At 38.0% G+C, this 24561-nt stretch overlaps 3 protein-coding genes and 1 long non-coding RNA gene across 5 annotated transcripts; 2 read left to right on the forward strand and 2 right to left on the reverse strand.

Moving 5' to 3' along the window:
- Nucleotides 1-6525: 6525 nt before the first annotated feature.
- Nucleotides 6526-8335, reverse strand: LOC112167585. Its single transcript, XM_024304627.2, has 2 exons — nt 8063-8335; nt 6526-7487 (listed from the first exon to the last, which is right to left on the reverse strand). The coding sequence occupies exons 1-2, from the start codon at nt 8295-8297 to the stop codon at nt 6703-6705; spliced, it is 1020 nt and encodes a 339-aa protein (XP_024160395.1). The 5' UTR covers nt 8298-8335; the 3' UTR covers nt 6526-6702.
- Nucleotides 8336-15004: 6669 nt separating this feature from the next.
- LOC112167310 (phytohormone-binding protein) lies at nt 15005-15788 on the forward strand. The gene is made up of 2 exons (XM_024304313.2): nt 15005-15245; nt 15398-15788. Exons 1-2 carry the CDS (start codon nt 15065-15067, stop codon nt 15676-15678), a joined length of 462 nt encoding a protein of 153 aa, XP_024160081.1. The 5' UTR covers nt 15005-15064; the 3' UTR covers nt 15679-15788.
- Nucleotides 15789-16749: 961 nt separating this feature from the next.
- LOC112167555 lies at nt 16750-18423 on the forward strand. Of its 2 annotated transcripts, XR_002923836.2 has the most exons (4): nt 16750-16958; nt 17087-17239; nt 17513-17925; nt 18044-18423. It is a non-coding gene; the product is annotated as an uncharacterized LOC112167555 (long non-coding RNA). The 2 variants fall into 2 exon arrangements; XR_002923835.2 differs by lacking the exon at nt 16750-16958 and having other exon boundaries at nt 16985-17239.
- Nucleotides 18424-18778: 355 nt separating this feature from the next.
- Nucleotides 18779-20283, reverse strand: LOC112168314. Its single transcript, XM_040505619.1, has 2 exons — nt 20052-20283; nt 18779-19575 (listed from the first exon to the last, which is right to left on the reverse strand). Exons 1-2 carry the CDS (start codon nt 20281-20283, stop codon nt 18779-18781), a joined length of 1029 nt encoding a protein of 342 aa, XP_040361553.1.
- Between the last annotated feature and the right edge of the window lie 4278 nt (nt 20284-24561).

The raw sequence follows: 24561 nt of genomic DNA on the forward strand, positions 1-24561 counted from the left end.
CATAAGACATAGGATAAAAACTCCATCATGATTGATGAGGTAATCGCGCATTTCATAGCCCATGAGTATGTTGAATCCAATGATATCGAACCATACTCTGTTGATGAATGATGCCAACGTAGAGAAATTTGGCCTAAATGGAAAGATGCGATCCAGGTTAAGTTAGATTCTCTAACAAAGAGGAAGGTTTTTAGAGTCAGTGATGCCAACACCTCCTAACATAAAACCTGTTGATTAATGAGTCTCCGTTAGAAATTATGATGAGAATATGGTAATCTCGCCTTATGGTGTAAGGCTTCTCACAAAGCGCCCTGGAATCGACTATGAAGAGACATATTCTCCCATAGTGGATGTCATTGCACTCCACTTCTTTGTCAGTTTGGTAGTTTTTGAATAAATGAACATGCAGCTTACGAATGCCGTCACTACTTATCTCTATGAGGATCTAGATATAGAATGTATATGAAGGTTCCTGGTGGACTTCATTTACCCAAGTCAAGTGGCTCTAGACCACAGAGAGCGTTTGCAATGAAGTTGAAAGGCTTACTAAGTGACTACTTGATTGGGAAGGGATTTGTAAATGTCTGCGGATTTCTATGACAAGTTTCAGATTCTATCACGGTTCATGTTGGTGACATGATCTTCCTTGAAAGCCCTTAAAGAGTTAAGTTAAACCATTGAATACTTGAAATCCAAGTTTGAGATGAAGGAACGTGGGAGAACACAATTTTGTCTCGGATTGGAACTTGAGCACCGTGTTGATGGATGCTTAGGCATTTTGACAAGGTCAAGCCTTCAAACACCCCCATGATCATCCGTAGTCTTGATCCTAAAAATGATCCTCTTTGTTCGAAGAATGATGATGTAGAAGTGCTAGAGGCAGAAGTGCTCTACTTGAGTATAATAGATGCATTATTGTACTTAGCTCAATGCACAAGACCGAATATCTCATTTGCAGTGAACTTGTTAGCTAGTTATAGCTTTTAGCCAACGCGACGCCATTTTATTGATGTAAAAGATATCTTTTGATACTTGAGATGTATGATTAATATGGGCTTGTTCTATCCCTATAGAAAGATGATGGATTCAGACCCATCACACACCAAGAACGTCGCCAACACTAGCCTGCATTATTTTTTTCCATCCCAAAACAACATTAGTGTTTTGGAAGATTTTAATGATGCTCGGCACCTCTCTAACCCACACAAAGGTCATTCCCATACTGATTATGTGTTCACCATAGATAAGATCGCGATATCTTAGCGGTCTACAGAATAGACTCTACTTGCTATATCTTTGAACCATGCACAAAGTAGTTCGTGAATGTATTTGGATTAGATCCATAATTAGGCATGTTCGAAGAAATTGTGGTTTGAAGTCTACCACAGATGAGACTACGAGCATTTATGAGGATAATGGTGCTTGCTTTGAATAAATGAAGCAAGGCTACATCACCAAGCATCATCAGCAACAACTGACTCTCCTCAAGATCAAAGTGAACAAGGTTCGATCTAACGACAATATGGCAGACTTGTTTACTAAGTCATTGCCTAAATCCACCTTTTGAGAAACATGTTGGTAGCATCGTTTGCGAAAGTTATCCAAACTCCCATGACCACAGTCATCAGGGAGAGATGTCTACATGTATGATCTCGAAATGTGAAGGTTGTGTTGTACTATTTTTCTTCTTCAATCGTGGTTAGTTTTGTCCCACTGGGTTTTTATTACTCGGCAAGGTTTTTGACGAGGCAACAAGAGGAGCACCACGTTTGAGCGACACAAGGGGAATGTTTAAGGACACCTAGTTTGTGTGTCTGGTCCAAACTCTGATTACTTGTCTGAGTTGTAATAGGGTTAGTCTTACCGATATCTACAGAGATATTTCAATCATTGTATGATTCAATTTCCTTGTAAGACTGATATTCTTTGCTTGTAATCCTCTATATAAAGAGACCCTTATTATCAATGAAAATACAACTCAATTCTCTCCCAATTTCGGTTTTTCTAAAACAAAACGAAGTTATTTATTACTCGGGAGCCCTTCTAATTAAGACCACTAAAATGAAGACTAGTTGAGAACTTTTTTGTTAGACTCACTTTTCGATCACATTTATGCAAATCAACCGTTAGATGTTTATATATTTATGTGTAGATCATTTATGTAATTTTTCATCCAAATTGAAAATTGTTAAGATTTAATTCAATACCTTAACGATTAGCAATCTGGCAGAAAAGTTTCAGAAGTGATCTACTCATGCATACATAAATATTTAACGGTTGATTTGCCGTAATATAATCGAAAAGTAAATCTCCTAAACTGTTGATTTGAAAATCCTCAGCTAGTTCTCATTAGAAATACTCCCTTTATTTCTCATGCACCAATTTTGGTCCATTCAATTCTAGGTGAAGTAAAATCCTGGAAACCAGAGACAAAACCCCACAAAGCTACTACGTGGATGACTAGAGCCACAGTCACTAGATTGCCCACAATTAAGCATCCATGGTAAGGATGTTCTAAACTCTTGACTGATCATAAACGCCTATAATAAATTATTCGACTCCAAAATGAATAGTTGGGTTCGATACAACATTATTCTCCTGCGACTGGAATCGACATTACTGCCTTAAGGGCAGAAGAGATGACAACAACCATTGGGTCGATCCCGATCACCTGGTCAGCAACTGACCAGGGATCATTTGCTCACTTACCGTCCGATTTCAATCGGACGGTTGACAAATCTCCTCCCCCAAAATTCAGATATCTGTCAACCGTCCGATTTCAATCGGACGGTAAGTGAGCAAATGATCTCTGGTCAGTTGCTGACCAGGTGATTGGGACTGACCATTGGGTATGTTTAAGAACCTTTAGTTTGTCAAGGGATTCATCCGAAGGTTTTTGGATCTGCTTTTGGAAAACCCTCGGAGTCTATAACTTCAAACCGAACTTATCAGTTACTCATGCATCACCTTTGATCCATTCGATTTTAAGGGAAGCAAAATCCTGGAAACTGCAAGAGTCGAAACCTATCATGGATCTACTATGTGGCTGACCAGAGCCACCGTTCGTAATCGTTACCACAAGCATCCACCATGAGGGTTTTCTAAACGCACTCTTTTCGTTTTCCGTGATAAGCTCTAGCTTGAAAGATCTTTTCGACCAAACAATCCAATCAATAGCACGATCAACTTGGACCTAAAATATGGATGATATGCGTACCACTCTAAATCTATCAACTGTGATAGCCATGGACGATGTGTTTTTCACCCACTTTCTCAATTGTTACGGCCGGTGAAAATGGTGCAGTTGCATCCAATCTAAAGTTATTAAGGTTGATTGAAGTAGGATTTGAAACACCATCATAGGCTACAACAACCACCATGACATCAAACCTTCATGAATTTCCCTATAGCACTCGAACACAGAGAGCCACTATCTCGAACCGCACCGCAAAGCACTGGGAATTGAAATAGCCTCTCGAATTTGGAATTAATTCTTTCTATAAAGTAATTTTTTTTAACAAAAAAAAGAAATTTGACTGTGTCATAAAGATCACAATTTCTTCAAATATTATATTTTGTTTCCCTAAGCACCACTGAAACAGCCTAGACCAAATTTGTGTACTTGCTAAATAGATTTATATTCATACGTGGGAAAAAATGGTGGACCGAATATCAGACAGATTTGAAATTAGTAAACAATATTTTTGTTTAGATAAACCCATTGTATGTAGGAGAGCTTTTTTCTCTCAACCCTAGTTATAGCCACCAAGACTGCACACTAGCTTCTTCGCTTATTCTCTTCGATCCTATGGCTTCAATTGAAGCTGTGACCGTGAGTTTTGCTGCATCCCTTCCTTTAGCAGAGGGTGATGGTGCTCCTGATCTTAGCAAGATTGGGGGTGGCCCTATTCATCGTTCTTCCCAAGCTTTTCTCCTCGCGAAACCTTTGACATGCCGACTTGTTGACCCATCTGCTTTCAATGTTCGCACTTGGGTGGTCGATTGGTTCAAAAGAAGGTGGGTGTGGTTCCTTTGTGTCTCACTTACCCTACTGCTGATGCTGTTCAGAAGGGTAGCCCTATAGACAAGGGCAAAGGGAAGCTCTAAGCTTTCTGTTTCTCGGTACCTAGCATTTGGATTCTAGTCTTTTGCTATTTAAGTTTAGCTTATCTAGTTGTACGCCAATTGAGGTCTCTAGGCGATTAAAGTTACCTTAGCAAGGATTTAAGTACTGTTGGATTTGTGTTCATATGGCTAGATATAAAAATTGTGCTCATTTTGTTTACAATAAGGGTTACCTGTCATTTGCTTGGTAGCTTAGGCCATCTAGCTAGGTTTTATTTGGTGTAAAATAGCATATGATGTACGTGCCTTCTGACCATGAATAAGTAATGAAATTATCTATTCCTTACAAGAAAAAAAAGATAAACCCATTGTATTTTTCAAAACAGCTTGTTCTAGAATTGTCTCAACGCCTATAAAACGAACTTGACACCTGATAATTTGATCACAAAAATCTGTAATCACCACCCATTTTCTAGTCAATAACAGAAAATGCAAAAAAACTTTGAGACGTCAGAAGGTCAAGATGAAGATGATGCTAGGACCATTATAATTATGAATTATTGATTGAATCATTGATTCACCAAAGGTACAATATTATACCTTGATTTTCAATCGTGAGATGATTACAGAGTTTATGTTTAGAGAAACCATATTTTAATATTGACTTGTGATTATTTTCTTTATACCTGCAACAACTAACAGTTCCGGCAAAGCTCCGTTCACCCCTTCTACCTCTCTTGCCTCTCACCAATGTCAAGCATTGAGAGAGTTAAATCTGTGCGACTCTCTTAGATGGCTTAGTTTACCAAGCACCATCGCTTCGCATTGGTAATGGATCTTTAGAAATTATTCCAATTGACAAAATACTGAAATCTCTAACATATTTTCTTTAATGATTTATCAAAGTCAAAAAGCTAGAAATTTCATTAAAAATCCATTCAATATTTCATTGTTCCGCAAGTTCAGGCATACCTTATGTTCAATCCTAGTCTAAAGTCCACGAGATGGAGTTTTTCTATAAGAATAAAAAACAAACCAACACCGTGACTTTACCATCGATCTTCATCCAATGTACTGATTGAAGAATTATATTCGGTTTTCAGATGCACCTCTAGCTGGGGCCTTATTAGAGCTTTGGATTAATTTCAGTTTACCCCCCTAAGGTTTTGGGGGTGAAATTTCACCCCCTCTACTTTCAATCCTCTACTTTCAATTTTGAATTTTTACCTCCTAAACTTTTCAATTTCAATCAGTCTTGTCCAATTTTTACTGTTCCGTCCAAATTGGACGTTAAGTTTGACTTTTGAGGGCTAAAATGGTCATTTCAACATAAAAATTAAAAAATTAAAATTTAAAAAAAAATTCTGTTTTTTATTTTAATTTTAATTTTTTTCTGTTTCTTAGTTTTTTTTTTTTTTTGTTCCGTTTCTTCATTTTTTTTTTCTTGTCTCCAACCTATACACCACAAGTTATAATAGGTTTATAAAAACAAAAAAATACTCTAGGTAGTTGAAAGCCGCTCGCTGGTCTACGATATTTGTGACATATCTCCGATAAAGTGAAGAATTTAGGATATATCCCAAATATTTGTAAAAAATAATTTTACACTTTATCTGTAAATAAATATTTGTATATCCCCAATAAAGTAAAGAAATATCTATGTAAAATCATTTTTGGTCTACGATATTTGTGATATATATCCAATAAATTGAAGAATTTTAGGATATATCCCCAATAAAGTGAAGAAATATCTGTAAAAAATAATTTTACACTTATCTGTAAATAAATATCTGTATATCCCCAATAAAGTGAAGAAATATCTGTGTAAAATCATTTTTTATAGATAAATATTGGATATATATCATAAATATCGCAGACCAAAAATGATTTTACACAGATATTTCTTCACTTTATTGGGGATATACAGATATTTATTTACAGATAAGTGTAAAATTATTTTTTACAGATATTTCTTCACTTTATTGGGGATATATTCTAAAATTCTTCATTTTATCGGAGATATATTACAAATATCGTAGACCAGTTAGCGGCTTTCAACCACCTAGAATATTTTTTTGTTTTTATAAACCTATTATAATTTGTGGTGTATAGGTTGAAGACAAAAAAATAAAATAAAATAAAATATAAATATAAAAAACTTAAAAACAGAAAAAAAAAATTTAATTTTTTTTTAATTTTTTTTAATTTTTTAATGTTGAAATGACCATTTTAGCCCTCAAAAGTCAAACTTAACGTCCAATTTGGACGGAACAGTAAAAATTGGACAAGACTGATTGAAATTGAAAAGTTTAGGGGGTAAAAATTCAAAATTGAAAATAGAGGGGGTGAAATGATGATACCCCCAAACCTTAAGGGGTTAAACTGAAATTAATCCTTTTAACAATAACACCAAGATGCGAAGAACATATTGTGACACGGCCTTTACGGAGAGACTGGACAAAATTGAAATTGGATTTTGCTTTTCTGCCAACTTGTAGTCATTTCTTACAGCACATTCGATTTGAAAAGAGACAACTGTAGGAGTACATTATTTAATGATTTTATTCTGCAAGTATATATATACTTCACAACCAAGATAAATGATTCTCCAACCTTATTAACAATAAAAAAAATCCATTATTTCCTGCAAACAATTCCGTTCCCACTGAAGGTATTGCCGGTGCAGTCCAGCTTGCTGTAGTCCATCACCCTTGAATCCTTTTGATTACCGGCCTGAGTGAACACACAAGCCATGCAATCGGCAGAAACAAGTGACGTTGTTTTGTACTTGTGTTCACCTCCAACTACCGGCATGGCTACTCCTGGCTTTGCTGGGTTCTTGAAATCTGGCTGGTAAGTCCTCCCAAGAACTCCTTCAACATTTGAAGACAGGCCATAGAATCTGAACTGCACTTCAAGGTGAGCAAAACAGTCATCTGATGGTATCTGATAATTGTGGATCTTATCATCTTCCTTTGTCACAGGCACCACATTTACTGAAATTTCAGCAACTTCTGGGAGAGTGACTAGGACACTGTTCTTGGTTGATGTTCTTTCCACTCTAATAGAAGATTCCTGAGATTGCCAAACGGAGAGATCTGATCCTGGGATGATTAGCTCCTCACCATTATAAGAGAATTTCAAGTGGTCAACTTCATCATCCCATGTTGCTGATGGGGTGGCCTCAAGTGTGAAGCTGTTAGAGTTAAAGAGAAGTCCAAGGGCTTGAATCCATGTATAGTCCCTGGTTCTTCCTTCAGGGCGGAGACCAATGAACCGGGCATTGATTTGGAGGTTTGGATCGGAAACCAAGGTGAAATGCTCGTTTTTCTTGCCGTGGAAGTAAAAGACAATGCCATCTCCACCGATGAAGCGAGGGTCCAGGCATGCTGATCCAGGACCATTGCAATTAGGTTTGCGATCTATTATAACCAACAACAAAAAAGAGACATTGTAACTTGTCAGGAATGGTTTTACAATGATACTAGGCTCACCATGTGTATTCACCAACTGATATATTAAGGAAAATTCTACAATGTGTTAACATATGACATGCATACAATTGCGTTAAAAGTGGTAAAATGAGTCCTCAAAATAGTAATATTAGTCCTCAAAGTGGTAACATGAGTATTTAAAGTGGTAAATTTTCTTAGTTACCACATGAGTCTTCAAAATAGTAATATTAGTCCTCAAAGTGGTAACATGAGTCCTTAAAGTGGTAAATTTTCTTAGTTTACCATATGAGTTCTCAAAATAGTAATATTAGTCCTAAAAATGGTAACATGAGTCCCTAAAGTAGAAAAAATAGTTGATGTATGAGAAATGTTAATATACCATAGCTTTACCCATTAATTAATGTCAGTATTTCTCTGCTTGTAGATATGACAAGATTATAAGTGAATGTAATTTCAAATTAATAAAAAAATGTTGCATTATTTAGTGAACAAAATTTGCAGGCGGAAATGGAAAAATATGGAGTAAAGTTCGATGTTCTTACTTTTGCACTCAGCTTTGCATATGGGGGAGTTACAGTTGACAACGCACACCTTGGTTACTTTTGGGTCGGTTGGTGAAGAGGATGGGCATTGTGCAGGGCACTGTATCTTCTTGAGAAAACATGGACTGCCCTTGCTGAAGCAAACTTTAGTTTCTGCTCGACTTTGTAGTATGGCAGAAACAAAGAATAGCAGAATGATCAACAAGGTTTTGTAGCTACCTGCTAAGAACTCCATCTTTTGTTTCTTCAATGCTCACTGAACCTATCTCTTTCGTGTAGATCTTTTTATAGAGTCTAACAAGTGGGAGTTTTGGCATTATCTTTTTTTCTAAATACATTCTGAATCTGGAAAGAACATGGGCTATACGTAGGATGACTAGGATCTCTCTCCAGTCCTTTGCGGGATGCATGGGAAAATCTTGGTCAATGCTTTGAGGCTCGTGATAGTGATTAGCTGTTGTTGGTATGACTTTGATATAATGATTTATAATCAAGCAAAGAATTGAATGGGTCGGGCCGGGGTTACAGCTGAAGGCATGTGAAGGATGCGTATTAATTGTCTGCCTTTTATGTTCTTTATCATTCTTCTCAGCACATCTGGCCTTCTTGCAACTTGCCCCATTAATCTCGAATACTTCATTGATGGAGTACTAGCTAGCAAAAGAACAGATGTTTAATAATAGATGGATTTGGAACAATTATGGCATAATCTCAATCTGGTAAAATCAGCGCATAAAAACAGATCGGATAACCTACTTTTTCTACTTTCTATGGTATTAGCTCGTCTTGACTCTGAAGCAATGTGAAACTAGTAGTGCTTATTAACAATACATACTTTATAGTTGGGAGAGGGCATTCGAACTTTAGACCTACAAGGAAAATCAGGTAAGTCGGAAACTTTCATCAGCCATTATTTAGTATCAGCTATCTAAATAGTATTTAAAAATGGGATCATCAATTTATGGTATTGTGATGTTTACCATACATTAGTTTTAACAACAAAGGAACAACTTTTACACTATTTACATATAATTAAATCAAAATTACAAAATTAACGATAAAGTTGTTGACAAACTTGTAACAATGTCCTAGATAAAGTAATTACTTCAAACAAAACTAAGATTGCACAAAAAATAAAGGAAAACCCGGTTTGCTGCAAATTTGGCATTCGGTGTCCAAATCATGATTGCTATACCTTTCCGGAAATGGAACAACGCCAGGAACAAAACTCATCACATCGCCACAATGTGTGGGTTTTTTTCGAGCTTTCGGGGTCGTTTAGGGCCTCAAAACTGCAATTTACTATGTTTCAAAATTTTCGGTTTTCTAGTTTGTTTTATTTTTACCCGTGGGCTTTAGAGTTTCATTGTTAGTCGCCTAGGGTTTCTTTTCTCATATATAAGCAACCTTAAATGGCTGCAGAACCTATCTTTTATAATATTATCAATCAAAATTGAGAGTTTTCTCATTTATCTCCAGTGGACTCCAGAATTCTTGTTTTAGGTTTATTACTTGTAAACCTAAGTTACTTCTGACTGCGTCAGGTGGTATCAGAGCAGGTCTTTCCTGTCTCTCCTATTTACCTTAGTAGCAATGGGTGATGTTACAAGAGCAGATCTTGATGCTCTTACCGCTTCTCTTACCGCAGCATTTACCGCTACCTTCAACACCATGAATACTCAGATTGGAGAAATTCGTGGATTGTTGGGAGAGAGAAATAATAACAATAACAATAACTGCAACAACAATAACAATCGGAATAGAGGCGGGGAAGGAGGCTAGCGAGCTGGGGCTCCATGTGGTGAAGTTGTTGATAATAATTCAGAATCTGATTCTGAAAAAAAAAACTGTGCAACGTGAACAACAAGGACAAGCTGACCAGGATTACAAAGTTAAGGCTGAAATTCCTTTCTTTTTGGGCAACTTGGCCACTTGGGTGTGGAAGATTATCTGGATTGGCAGCTTCAGGTGGATAGATTCTTTGAGATTATGGAGGTGACTAAACACAAGCAGGTTAAGCATGTTGCCTGGCGATTGAAAAGTACTGCTACAGTTTGGTGGGATAAATTGCAGAATACTCGAAAGAAGCAGAGGAAGTAGGGCATTAAAACATGGAAAAGAATGAAACAGCTGATGATGGAAAGGTTCTTATCAGATGATTATGAGCAGTTTATGTACAGGTTGTATATTGATTGTGTCCAAGGCACTAGGACTGTGGCTGAGTACACTGCTGAGTTCTTACGCTATTCAGAGCGTAATGAACTAGGAGAAACTGAAAGTCAGAAGGTGTCTCGCTATATCAGTGGGCTGAAGCCAGCCATTCAGGAGAAAATTGGGTTGCAAACTGTGTGGACTGTGATAGAAGCTTCAAGCCTAGCATTGAAAGCAGAATTATTAGAGAAGCCTTCACGAGCTTCTTCTTTTCAGAGGTATACCTATCAAAGGAGCACAGAGTTGGTGAACTCCTTAGTTGGCAAGGGTAAAGCCATACAGCAGAATATAGAGAGTGCTCCTAGGGTTTCCAATCCTCCTTTTAAAGGGACTAGCGGTTCTAGCAGTTCTAGTGGTGCTCAAAATAGTGTCCCAAATCAGAAGCCTAATAATCCTTATGCGAGGCCTACAACAGAAATATGCTATAGATGCAACAAGCCTGGACATAGGTCTAATGTGTGTCCTGAGAAGAGACAAACTACCCTTATGGATGATTATGATGAAGAAGTTGGAAGAGGTGATGAATATGAAGGGGTTGAGTTTGCAGTGGAGGAGTCTCTTGAAAAGGTTAATATTGTGTTGCAGAGGATCTTATTATCTCCTAAGGAAGATGGGTAGTGACGTAATATTTTCAAGTCACTTTGTTCCATTAATAACAAAGTGCGCAATCTGATTGTGGATAATGGGAGCTGCGAAAATTTTGTAGCCAAAAAGTTGGTGGAGTATTTCCAGTTACCTACATAGCCTCATGAGGCACCTTATTCTCTGGGGTGGGTCAAGAAAGGTCCACAAGTTTGAGTTGCTGAGTCCTGCAAGGTACCAATATTCATTGGTAAGCATTATAAAGATGAAGTTATGTGTGATATTATTGATATGGATGCTTATCATATTTTATTTGAGCGACCTTGGCAACATGATGTGAATGTGACTTATAAAGGCAGAGATAATATGACGATGTTTATGTGGAATAGTCATAAAATTGCCATGGCTCCTGTTTATCAGTTTGAGAAGTCTGGTGTAAAGAAAGGGGGGAGTTTTCTGACCCTGTCTAGCAGTGAATTCGAGATGGAGGAAGTCTTTAAAGAATCTAAAGTTATTTGTCCAGTGGTGATTAAAGGGTTGTTGACTGCAAAAAAGGAAGATATGGTGATCCCTAAGGAAGTGCAGAATATGTTGGGAGAGTTTGAGGAGTTGATTTCAGATGAGCTGCCCAACGAGTTACCACCTATGAGGGACATTCAGCATCAGATTGATTTGATTCCTGGAGCTAATCTGCCCCATTACCGCATGAGTCCTAAGGAGAATGAGATTTTGAGGGAGCAGATTGAAGACTTGCTGAAGAAAGGGTTCATTCGTGAAATTATGAGTCCTTGTGCAGTTCTAGTCCTCCTTGTTCCTAAGAAGGGCAGTCAATGACGGATGTGTGTTGATAGCAGGGCCATAAATAAGACAACTGTGAAGTACAGGTTTCCTATTCCTCGTTCAGAGGACATGCTTGATGAGTTAGAGGGTTCCAAGGTGTTTACAAAGATAGATCTTCGAAGTGGTTACTACCAAATTCGAATCAAGCCAGGGGCTAAGTGGAAGACAACCTTTAAGAGTAAGGATGTGTTATATGAGTGGATGGTGATGCCATTCGGGTTATCTAATGCACCTAGCACCTTTATGAGGCTTATGAACCAGGTTCTTCGTCCTTTTATTGGTTATTTTATCGTGGTGTATTTTGATGATATATTGATATATAGCAGGACCAAAGAAGAACATCTGGTACATTTGAGGCAGGTATTAGGAGCTTTACAAGAAAATAAATTGTACATTAACCTGAAAAAGTGTACTTTCTGTATTAGCAAGCTGTTGTTTCTGGGTTTTGTGGTTTGAGAAAAAGGCATTCAAGTTGACAAAGAGAAGATAGGAACTATAAGAGAATGGCTAGCTCCAAAAACAGTTTCTGAGGTGCGGAGCTTCCATGGTTTGGTTACTTTCTACAGGAGATTTGTAAGAGATTTCAGTACCATTACTGCTCCTATTACTGAATGTTTGAAGAAAGGCAAATTCCAGTGGGGAGAAGAACAAGAAAAGAGCTTTGCTTTAATCAAGGAGAAACTTTGTACTGCACCAGTTCTTGCTCTTCCCAATTTCAACAAGGTGTTTGAAGTTGAATGTGATGCTAGTGGCGTGGGAGTAGGTGTTATGTTGTCACAAGAGAAAAGGCCAGTAGCATTCTTTAGTGAAAAGTTGAGTGAAGCTCGTCAAAAGTGGAGTACTTATGATCAGGAATTTTATGCAGTGTTCCGGGCATTGAAGCAATGGGAACACTACCTAATTCAGAGAGAGTTTGTATTGTTTATTGATCATCAGGCCTTGAAGTACTTTAACAGTCAGAAAATTGTGAACAAGATGCATGCAAGGTGGGTGAGTTTTATGCAGAAATTTCCTTTTGTGATTCAGCATAAATTTGATACTCTTAATAGGGTGGCAGATGCTTTGAGTAGGAGGGTAGGAGGGCTTCCTTCCTAGTCACTTTAGCTCAGGAGATTGTGGGTTTTGATTTCTTGAAAGAATTGTACGAGGAAGGTGTTAATTTTAAGGAGATTTGGGTCAAGTGCAGTAGCAATCATGCAATTGCAGATTTCTATGTGAATGATGGTTATTTATTCCTAGCTCATCATTGAGGGAGAAACTTATCAAAGATCTGCATGGAGGGGGTTTGAGTGGACACTTGGGCCGAGACAAAACTATTGCTAGCCTTGAGGAAAGGTATTTCTAGCCACAGCTGAAGAAGGATATAGGAGGTATTGTAAGGAAGTGCTACACCTGCCAGGTTTCTAAGGGTCAGTCCCAAAATACTGGTCTTTATTTACCTTTACCTGTTCTTGATGATATTTGGCAAGATCTTGCTATGGATTTTGTGTTGGGGTTACCGCGAGCCCAAAGGGGTGTGGATTCTGTGTTTGTGGTAGTTGACAGTTTCTCCAAGATGGTGCACTTTATAGCTTGTAGGACTACTGCTGATGCTTCCAATATAGCCAAACTGTTTTTCAGGGAGGTGGTTCGTTTGCATGGAGTACCCAAGTCCATTACTTTTGATAGAGACACGAAGTTTCTTAGTCACTTATAGATTACTTTGTGGAAGATGTTTGGCACAGCTTTGAATCATAGCAGCACAGCTCATCCTCAAACTGATGGGCAGACAAAGGTTGCTAACAGAACTTTGGGTAACATGGTCAGGAGTGTTTGCGGAGATAGGCCCAAACAGTGGGATTATGCTTTACCACAAGTGGAGTTTGCTTATAACAGTGTTGTGCATATTGCAACAGGGAAGTCACCATTCTCATTAGTTTATACTACTGTTCCTCGACATGTGAGTTGATTTGGTGAAGCTTCCTAAGGTTTCTGGTGTTAGTGTTGATACTGAGGGTATGGCTAGAGATGTGCAGGCTGTTAGAGAAGAAGTTAAGGCCAAGTTGGAAGAAACTAATGCTAAGTCTAAAGCTGCAGCTGACAAGCATCGATGAGTTAAAGTGTTCCAAGAGGGCGATGACGTGATGGTGTTTCTGAGGAAGGAGAGGCTTTTTGTTGGTACCTACAACAAGCTGAAGCCAAGAAAATATGGTCCTTTTAAGGTGCTGAAGAAGATAAACGACAATGCTTATGTTGTTGCACTTCTTGATTCAATGGGAATTTCTAACACCTTTAATGTTGCTGATCTACATGAGTTTCATGGCAATGAGGTTCTTTATCCTGAAGAGAACTCGGGGTCGAGTTCTTCGGAGGTGGAGGAGACTGATGTAGAACGGTTGGTGAGAAGAATCAAAGAAGAGCTTGATCAATCCAAAGGAAAACCCACGCGGTTTGTTGCAAATTTGGCATTCGATGTCGGAATCGTGATTGTTATACCTTTCCAGAAAATGAAAGAAGCCAGGAACAAAACTCGTCGCTTTGCCATGACGTGTGGGCTTTTTCGGGCTTTCGGGATAGTTTAGGGCCTTAAAACTGCAATTTACTATTTTTTAGAATTTTCGGTTTTCTAGTTTGTTTTGGATTTATTTTGTTTTTACCCGTAGGGTTTAAGGTTTCATTGTTAGTCACCCTAGGTTTTCTTTTCTCATATATAAGCAACCTTAAACTGCTGCATAACCTATCTTTTATCATATTATCAATCAAAATTAAGAGGTTTCTCATTTATCTCTGGTGGACTCTAGAATTCTTGCTTTAGGTTTATTGCTTGTAAACCTAGGTTACTTCCGACTGTGTCAAGAGAGAATAGAGAACAAGCTACAAATAGTTGAACCAGCAACCAGAAAAAGAGAGAACAAAAAAGAAAACAAAAAGACTTATGCAAGAAACGAAGGAAGCAACTTGCGACAAAGCTTCAAATGGTAAAAAACTAAAAACCAAAAGCTAACTAATTGATTGAAAGGGATTGATTGGGGAAGAAATCCGAGCATTTTCTAATGTGTAACTAATCTTTTGCTATTGTAGCAGCACTTGCGCTTCAATCGAGTGACATCTTCCAATTTTCGTACAATCATGTGCATTAAGATATATTGCAGTTGGTACGACGTGGTCACCATATTTGTTTGGTCTGAATGTCACTAAGTACTGCTGGAATTTCTGAATCAAAGATGCTCTTGAGCTCTATTGGACTTGTATAAAAATATGCTCCTGAACTTTTTTATGAATAAAAGTACTACCCTTACACTTACAAAGGGATACAACTGAGCTCTATTAATGTAGCTGAGAACTTGTGATACAAAACACCCGAAAGATATTTTTGTGTTCGTGAGAGCCATGGCCAAAGAGACAAAGGCTCAAAGAACAGTAGGTGTTGGAGTTGAAGCCCTGTGGAGAGCTATGGCCAAGGATATAGTTTCTGTTATGCCAAAGATAATGCCTGATATAGTGCAAAGTGTCGAAGTGATTGAGGGAAATGGTGGCCTCGATTCTGTTCTGCTCTTCAAACTTGGCCGTGGTGAGAACTCCGACCGATTCTCATATGTTCTGTTTATAATTGTCTAAGCGTAAATTTTCTTTCAAAATTCGTTCTCTTTTTGGCCCTATGGCTAAGAACAAGCTGGTTTATGTTTTTTATATGATGCAAGTTTCTTGGTTACAAAATTTCAGATCCAAAATCCAAGAGACAACAGACGGAGAAGATTGTGGAACTAGATGAGTCTCAGTATCGATTTGCACTGCAAGTGTTAGAAGGCCCAGCACTGACACTGCGTGATTTTTCTTCATTGACAACTACGTTTCAGCTAAGTGCAATCAGTGAGAAGGAGACCCTGGTTGATATGAAGGTGGAATATAATACTGAAAAAGAAGAAACTAATATGGGAGAGATAGCAATGCAGCCAGTGCTTTCTTTCGTTCAACTCCTTGAGAAACTTGTATTAGAATCATAGGATGTGTTCAACATCGTTCCTGTCCAATAAGGTTGCTCTTGTCCAATATTCAATAATGAGATTTATCATCATTTAAGTTTCTGCATGTGTATCGATCTCAGCTAATTTTCCATATCCTTATTAATTTACACCCAGTGGTCAAAATAATAATAGTTTTCCTATATCTGATCAATGGTTTTTTTTTATGCGAAAAGAGTATGATTAAAAGTGGAAGCCTTTAGGAATCCAGAGTTTACAACGTCAAAGTGGAGTGCATCTAAAACACTCCTTGGAAATCAAGAGGTCCATTGCAGACCGTCAACAGAACTATGTCCTAGATTTGCTACAGCATCAGCTACAAAGTTGGCTTCTCTAAGTACATGATTAAAAGTATGGAATTGAAACTAGAAGCTAGAAGCCAAATATCCTGAATAATTTTGTGGATTCTCCAAGGAGGTTGTATTATTCCTTTCACAGCATCAATGACTAACTTTGAGTCTCCTTCTGCTTGTATATTGGTATATCCATGTTGTCTGGCAAGTACAAGACTGTTCCTTAGAGCCATTGCTTCAACTAATGGTACATTGGTAGTCCCAAAGCTTTTAGTTGCTACAACAAGCGAAATTCTTTTTGATCTCTGATGACAAAACCTCCTGCTGCAGAACATTGCAAAATACCCGATCATTGTACCATATAGTATTTAGGCATCGACAATTTTTTTTTTTCCAGATCAAAAAAAAAAAAAAACTTGTTCACGCATGCCAACATGTGACATATCATTTGCCCTATAAGCTAGTGAGAACAAGAATTTACGGTTTAGTTCTCAGTTTTGAGGGAAAGTTCAAAATTCGAAATGAAACCTAATTCTTTGAAATGATGATAGATGAACTGCAAAGAAAAGAAAAAAAAATTCGTGTGTGTTAAAGTTCGTCGAGAAAAAAAAAACTAATTCTTGTGTATTATAGACCTTACCACATGTCCGTCGCCAATTACAGGCATGCCTTGTGTAAATGACGTACCGTGCAGATAGAAAGTAAACGGGGGCGACTTCGTCCATGTCTAAACTATAGTATTTGTAAATAACATCAGTCCTCATCCCTCTCCCAAGAACTTGACAACATTTGAGATCGATGGTTAAGGAAATTAAAACCGAAACCAAAGTTGGTATTGGGATAGAACCCTTTTGGAATGCTTTGTCCAAAAGAGTTCAGATTTGTGGTTCCAAAAGTCGGAACTCATCGAAGGAGATGGTACCAGCATCGGTACAGTGACTACAGTCTTGCTCTTCAATTTTGCCTCTGGTGAGTACTTCTGGTTTGCAGTGAAGAGTTTCTTGGACTTAACTTTGTGATCTTACGTTCTTAAGAAATTATCGATGTTTTTTATGTTTTGTTCTTTTTTATTGGGGACGATCTTATATGCATTTAAGATAAACTACCAGAAGGAAAAGATTGTGGAGCTTGATGAATCCGTGCAAGGAATTGGGCTGCAAGTGATAGAAGGAGGCCACTTGAACATTGGGTTTTCTTCCTACAAAGCAAGTTTCCAACTTGCTGCAATTCAGGAGCAGGAGTCCCTACTGGTGAGTCTCACAGTCACCTATGAGTCTGAAGTTGAGGATGCTACCATGTCATCAAAGGCAACCCAATCTGCTTTAGCTTTTATCACGAACCTAGAATCTTAAATGTTGAATAACTTGAATTAATGGTGCTGCCGATAATTGGTTGATACTTTCAATTTTATGTTTGACATGCTTATTCTGGGCAAACAATGGCCGAGTGTGGAAAAGCCTTATTTTAAGATTTTTTTTTGCGGAGATGATAGTTTTTTTTTTTTTTTTTTTTTGAGGAAATAGATACCTTCATTAATATATCTGCACGGTACGTCATTTACACAAGGCATGCCAAGTACTGTAAGTCCTTTGAGAAAGAAAATGGCATCTAGCACACCTGTGTCTCCTTGTGCATGGAAAAGATGCTCTCTTGCCAGTTGCCACTGCTATACTATTTGTATAAATTATGGCTTCTGTTATATCAGTCCTCATCCCTCTCCCAAGAACTAACCACACTTGAGAGCCATGGACCATGGTTAAGGAAATCAAAACAGAAACCAAAGTTGGTGTTGGGATTGAAGCCTTGTGGAAGGCTTTGTCAAAAGATTTGAGATTTCTGGCTCCAAAAATTGCCCCCAATTAGATCAAGAATGTGGAACTCATAGAAGGAGATGGTACCGGCAACGGTACAGTCTTGCTCTTCAGCTTTGGCACTGGTGAGTATCTCTAGCTTGCATTCCTGCAATATTTTAATATGAAGGGTTTCTAATTTATCTTAGGGTGATCAACGTTGAAGATTAATGTCCTTTTTGTTTGTGTTTGGTACAATGTTAGATGCATCAAAGATAATTTACCAGAAGGAGAAGATTAATGTGGAGCTTGATGAGTCTGTGCATAAAATTGGGCTGCAAGTAATAGAAGGAGGCCACTTGAACCATGGGTTTTCTTCATACAAAAGAAGTTTCCAACTTACTGCAATTCAAGAGCAGGAGATCCTGGTTAGTTTCACAGTGACCTATGAGTCTGAAGTTGAAGATACTACCATGCCATCAAGGTCAACCCAAGCTGCTGTAGCTTTCATCAGGAGCCTAGAGTCCTATTTGTTAAGGGCTGCTGCCTAGAAGCAAATTGTTGGCTGTTGCAATGTAATATGATAATCTTTGACATGAATGAGCAATTTTGGTCTAGTTTGTTGAGCTAGAACAAAGGCCACTACGGAGAAGCCTTGAATTTGCTTTTTATCAATGAGTACTTTGTTCTAAGGGAATTACTGAAATGATCCTCTCTAGTTTGTCTCTTTTTTTAATTAGGTTCCTTTAGTTTCAATTTTTTCAATAAAGTTTTTCTGCTCGGAAATCATGATCTACTCAACTTGCACATATAACAACAAGAGAAATAGGGCTTCATATATAGATTAGGGAAATACATAAATTTGATTAGTACTGAAGAGTTAAAGAAACAGCTAAGCATGCTTTTATTCACTGCCAAGATTTAGTTATTCCCCAGAAGCTAGCCAGGTCTTCCTTATTCACTTTGCACTTGGCAGGGGACAAGTACTTTTGGTATCACTCATTTCTTGCAAACAATCCCATACCCTCCTGAGGATCTTCTGGTACAGTCTAGTGTACCATAGTCCACAATTGCTGAAGTTTCTTTCGCGGACTCACTAATTTCCTTTGAGAACAAATCACAAGTAGCACAATCAGCAGAGAGAAGTGATGTGGTTCTGTACTTCTCTTCACCCCCAATAACTGGCATTGCCACTCCAGGCTTTGCCGGGTTCTCAAAATCGGGCCTGTAAGTCCTTCCAAGAACTCCCTCAACTTTTGGGGACAGAGCAAAGAACTTGAACTGGGCTTCCAAATGGGCAAAGCAGTCATTTTCAGGTACTTGGTAGTTGTGAATCCTATCATCTTCTTTGGTCACTGGTACAACATTGATCATAATCTCAGCTACATCCTTGAGCGACACTATCACACTGTTCTTGCTTGCTATTCTCTCAACTTTGATATCTTTTTCTGGTGAGTACCAAGTGGAAAGATACCCTTCTTCCAAAACTACATCATTTCCATTGTGAGTGAATCTCAGATGGTCAATTTGGTTGTTCCATGTAGCCACTTTGGTGGCTTCCACAGAGAAACTCTGGGAATTTAGAAGGACTCCAAGGGCCTGAATCCAGGTATAGTCACGAGCACGGCCGGCTGGTCTGTGGCCAATGAAGCGGCCATTTATCTGGAGGTTTTTGTCTGAGACTAAGCTGAACTGCTCGTTGCTCTTGCCATGGAAATAGAAAACAATGCCATCACCACCGATGAAACGTGGATCATAGCATGCTGATCCAGGGCTATTGCAGTTTGGTTTGCGCTCTGAAAATTATCAAACACTTCAATAAGTTTGTAACCATAATAATAAAGAACAAGTAGAAAACTATAGTCCTGGTAATAGCATGATTAATTCATGGATTGGCCACCTATAGGCTATAGCCTTGTAGTAATTAAGGATTGGTAGTATAGACATAGCTCTCTTTCATTTGAAAACATAAAGGCTATTAAAGGGATTCCTTGGAACGCCTGATAGTGGTAGACAATGCTAATATAAGAACGTGATAAGTCACATAGCCTAACAATAAGATTCACTCACGGAGGATATCATGTCAAAAAATTCAAACTACGTACCACTTACGAATCGATAATCTTGACATATTTAAACAAAAATTCACTTTCAGATTGACAGTCAATAAGGCCGACAGTGTCACAAGAGCCATTTTCGAGCAATAATATATACCAATTTGTATAGGCGAACAAAAGAAAATGAATGCATCAACGAAATAATGTCATCTTACGCTTGCAATGTGCCTTGCATATGGGTGAATCACAGTCGATATAGCAAATTTTGGCTTTCGGGTCTTCAGAGTAACTGGTTGGGCATTCATATGGGCACTTAACAGTCTTCCCATAGCATCTGCTTGCTGGGTTGGTACAGTACACAGAACTGTATGCCTTAGCTTGATATATAACACCTGCAAAACATACTAGGACAATGATCAATGTGGAACTGCTTCTCAAGACCTCCATACTTTTGTGTTAGAAATATTCAAAGAAGGCCTCAAGGCTAAGAGATACAAGAACTCCAAGGTTCACCCCTTCTATTTATAGATTTTACAGTACCATTGGCATTCTCTCGTAATCATCTTTTACATTTTAAATGCTCCAGTGTTTCTGAAGCTAATGATATCATCAAATTATCTCTAGCTGAAAGGTGAAGTATATGAACATGGCTCCATTGGCTCTTTTCCCAGTTTGAAGGTATTGCTGGCGATCAGACATATATATGCAAATAGGTTCACATAGAAAGCGAATGCCTTCAAATGCAGACTGTCCCACTGGGTTTTGCTTGCAGAAGATTAAGGATTCTGACTTTCGGAATTAAAATTAGCCATCTCCGATCTACAGGTATATCCAGGGGCGGATCCAGGATTGAAACTTTGGACGGGCTGGGATTTCTTCAACAAAAAAAAATATATATATATATATATATATATATATATATATATATATTATAGAGAATCTCGACCGTGCGAGAGAATTTTATTAATTTAAGAAAAATATACACCTAGTCAAGGGGGGACGTAGTGAGCCTTACCCCTCAAATGCATATCTATACAAAACTAAAAAACAAAATCAATAACAAAATAAACGTGCAATGCAATACAAGAACCTAAACTAACTAAATCTAACTCTACGAGTTCCACAAGCTTCAAACTCTTTGATCACCGATTCATTGTCAATAGATTCAGCATATTCCTTCTCAATATGAAGGACCATACAATCACCAAGAAACTCATCTTCCATCTTGTTTCTAAGTCTATTCTTAATGATGTTCATAGCTGAAAATGCTCTTTCAGTGGTCGCCGTAGAAACAGGAATAGTCAGAACTAGACAAATCAATCTATAAAGCATAGGGAAAAATTAATCAAACATTCAAACCCACTTACCCACATCACATTTAACCCACAGTCCACAACAATTAAACAATAAAATGTTAAATTGCAGATTTGCATACCAGATTTTCAGAATTCCAGACGATGAGACGAAGATGAGTTCAATCCATGAAATCTTCATTCTTCAATGAGTTCAATCTATGAAATCTTCACCTGAATACAACCTAGGAACATGAATTTCACATCAATCCTTAAACCCTATAAATTGCCCCAAATTGGATTGATTCAATTAATTAAACAAAATCTTACATTGAATCATTGCCCCAAATTGATGTTGATGTCTTGGAGAAGTCGAGAATTCCAGAGCCCAGAGGCCAGAGATGCAGATTTGCAGAAGTTTAGAAGAGGAGGAGGACTGGAGGAGTCGACAGCCGAGGCCCGAGGGTCGGATTAGACGAAGTGATGAACTGGGGTTGGAGCGCAGTCGAAGAATCGAACTCCCAGAGGCCAGAGCTGCAATCGAAGTGATGAGGAGGAGGAGGACTGACGAAGTGATGAACGGGCGAGTTAGTCGAAGGCTGGGAGCGTAAATGAGTAATCGAAGTCTCGAAGAATCGAAGTCGAGTTAGTCGACTAGTAGAGTGAACGGGCTTGGGCTGGAGTTATAGACAATACCCAACTAAAAATATATATATATACATCTAGTTTTTTTTTTTTGCCCAAAATCTTCGGACGGGCTTTAGCCCGCCCCACTTACATACTGGATCCGCCCCTGGGTATATCTGATGAAAGTGCGATCTCTTTGCTGAGATAGCCAGAAACCCAAAGTAAATGACATCTTTGATTCTTGACGTATATCGAAGGTTAAAATGACACCATTTATGGGTCAACTAATGCATTATTCTGTTGTCGCTTTTTGGGCTAGAGGGTTTTATCCTTTTTTCATCAAACCCAACTATTTCATTTTTTTTTTTTTTTGTCAAAACGATAATTTAGTTTCATCTGCGATATATCAATATACTAATACATTAAGGGGTGGGGCAAGACTGTTTTGAATTTGCGCTCTCTCTCGAGCTCTCTTCTAGGGTTCCCTCGTAGCGGCGCGGTCAGTTTTCTCCAAGATGAAGGCGTGGTCTTCTCCTTGGGGTTTCATAGAAGGTTGAGTCATTGATGCGCCTGAAAGCAAAGCAAGCGCATAATTTAACCCTGAAATGTCATTAGTAGTAAAAGTAAGTAGGGATCGTTCTATTCCGGGGATTGAGGGTACACCTGTCATTGTCAAACAATTAAACGATTAAAATTAAAACAAAGTATAATATTCAAAAATATATTCACAACTATAAACATTGTACACGAAAAGGGGGGATTTTGTTTTTGGTTTTTCGAAAATAAAACTAAGTAAAGAAAACAATTAAAATGCAAAAACATAAAAATACGAATGGAATGAGAGAACAAAGATCAAAATCGAAACATATGATTAAAATTGACTCAAACCCTAATATTGTTCATCTAAGTCATGAGAAAGGAGTTGATCATGTGAAACATTCCAAAGCAAATGAATTCCCATTTTTTACTTTTCAATGCTAATTAATCTAAGCGAAAGCACCTAGATTAATTCTATCAAACATGCAATCAAACCCTAGAAAGCTAGTCAATCATGTCATGTTTAACGCATTACACATAGAGAAAGGCTATCAACTCAAGTGTACAACTTAGTTATGGAAAAGTCCACCTAATTGCAATCCTCTTTAATTAAATTCGATCTTTGCACAAAACCTTTACTACTTTGATTCAAGTTTACACAAAACGAAAAGTCGATTTCATGTTCTTAAACCTAGCACCAATTATATCAAAACCCTAAGTGTTTGCAACCACATAAGATTAAAATACAAAAGTTATCTGTAACGCAAATTTAATTAAACAAACCCACATAAGCAACTCTCGAAGAACAATAATTTGAATCTGAAAATTCTCAATTAATCATAAAAATTCCAGAAATTAATATTTGTTCAAACACATATGTCAACTAGTTCATAACCAACGAAATTCAAAGCAAAGGTTACAAAGGAGAATCGGATTACACCGTGAGATGGGGATGGTGATGAACGATTGATGTGGTGGTCTCTTGAATCTCGAAAGCAAGCTTCAAGGTTGGAGATGGATGATGGATGCTCACGGCTATGCTTCTTCTCCCTTGGCCTTGCTTGAACTCGTGGAGATGACTAGAGGATGGAGAAACTCACGGCTATGCTAAGAAGATTTTCTGATTTTTTTCTAAAGTGTAAATTGTATGGGGAAGAGGACCCTTCTCAATGTCAAAGAGGTTGGTATATATAGGAGTACAGCTAGGGTTCACAAAGCAATCAGAAATTTCCACATAGCTTCCACCAATAGGAATTCGCCAAGTAAGCTTGTGATGTGGTCCAACCAATCATAGAATGCCAAGTAAGCCTTGTGATGTGTTCCAACCAATCATAATTCTCTAAAATACCTCCCTAATATTTAATTGCCGAATTTCCTTGAAATTATTCTGATTTTCTTCATGAATTTCGGCCAACATTCCTTTAGGGAATTTAGGGATGAATCTAGACGCCTTTTTAGCTTTTCCTTGGTGCACACATATTTTCCTTCCATAAATATCTCCCTTGAATCTCTCTTGGCGTCATCTCCTTGATTATTTCTGATTTTCACGTTGGCAATCACACCAAATTATTCCTCCAACAATATTTCTTTCCATAAAAGTCTCCCAAGAAAATCTCTCCTTGAAATCCTCAATCAATCATCTTCAATTCCCACGTTGTCACCTTGTTTTTCCTTAAGTATTACACGGCAAATTTAATTCCCAAGGAAAATGTATTTTCCTTTTTTAAAAACTCTTCCTTGAATCCCTCCTTGCCATGTCATCTTCATGAAACTTGTCGTTCCATTTATGAACTCAATTCAACTTATTTATTCCAAAAACCTAAAAATAGAAGCTTTCTAAAATAAGAAATGGAAACTTTCTTAAACTAAAATGGAAACTTTCTAAAAATGGAAAATAGAAACTACAAAACGGAAACTTTCTACAATTAGGAACTTTCCCAATCAAAGAATGGAAACTTCCCTAAACAGAGTTTTAATAAGGAAATAACGCAAGAAATGTAGGGAAATAACAGTTAAAACGTCGCATTAAAATGCTCCTATCAGTCATGGCCTTGCATGGTGGCTCCTCCTAGCACTGGGTGGCTTCGGCGATCCTCCTTTTGCTTACGTTACTTACGCTGCTTCTCCATTTGATAGAGGTGACACCTTTGCTGCTATCGATGGCTTCAATCTATCCTCAGCTCCTGTTGATGCAGATGGGGGGGTAAGGTCGTGATGGCATGGAATGCTTGGTGGTTAGGACATGAGATTGCTGTCAGCGGCTATGGCG

The sequence above is a fragment of the Rosa chinensis genome, chromosome 5 (genome assembly GCF_002994745.2).
Source record: "Rosa chinensis cultivar Old Blush chromosome 5, RchiOBHm-V2, whole genome shotgun sequence".
Classification (NCBI taxonomy): domain Eukaryota; kingdom Viridiplantae; phylum Streptophyta; class Magnoliopsida; order Rosales; family Rosaceae; genus Rosa; species Rosa chinensis.

Bases quoted from the DNA above. Each gene is read 5' to 3' on its own strand.
- LOC112168314 (XM_040505619.1), bottom strand. From the start codon at position 20,283: ATGGAGGTCTTGAGAAGCAGTTCCACATTGATCATTGTCCTAGTATGT. The intron at 19,576-20,051 runs GTAAGATGACAT...GATAATTTTCAG, and splicing joins ATGCAAGGCACATTGCAAGC to AGCGCAAACCAAACTGCAAT.
- LOC112167585 (XM_024304627.2), bottom strand. From the start codon at position 8,297: ATGGAGTTCTTAGCAGGTAGCTACAAAACCTTGTTGATCATTCTGCTA. The intron at 7,488-8,062 runs GTAAGAACATCG...TGGTTATAATAG, and splicing joins ATGCAAAGCTGAGTGCAAAA to ATCGCAAACCTAATTGCAAT.
- LOC112167310 (XM_024304313.2), top strand. From the start codon at position 15,065: ATGGCCAAAGAGACAAAGGCTCAAAGAACAGTAGGTGTTGGAGTTGAA. The intron at 15,246-15,397 runs GTGAGAACTCCG...ACAAAATTTCAG, and splicing joins GCTCTTCAAACTTGGCCGTG to ATCCAAAATCCAAGAGACAA.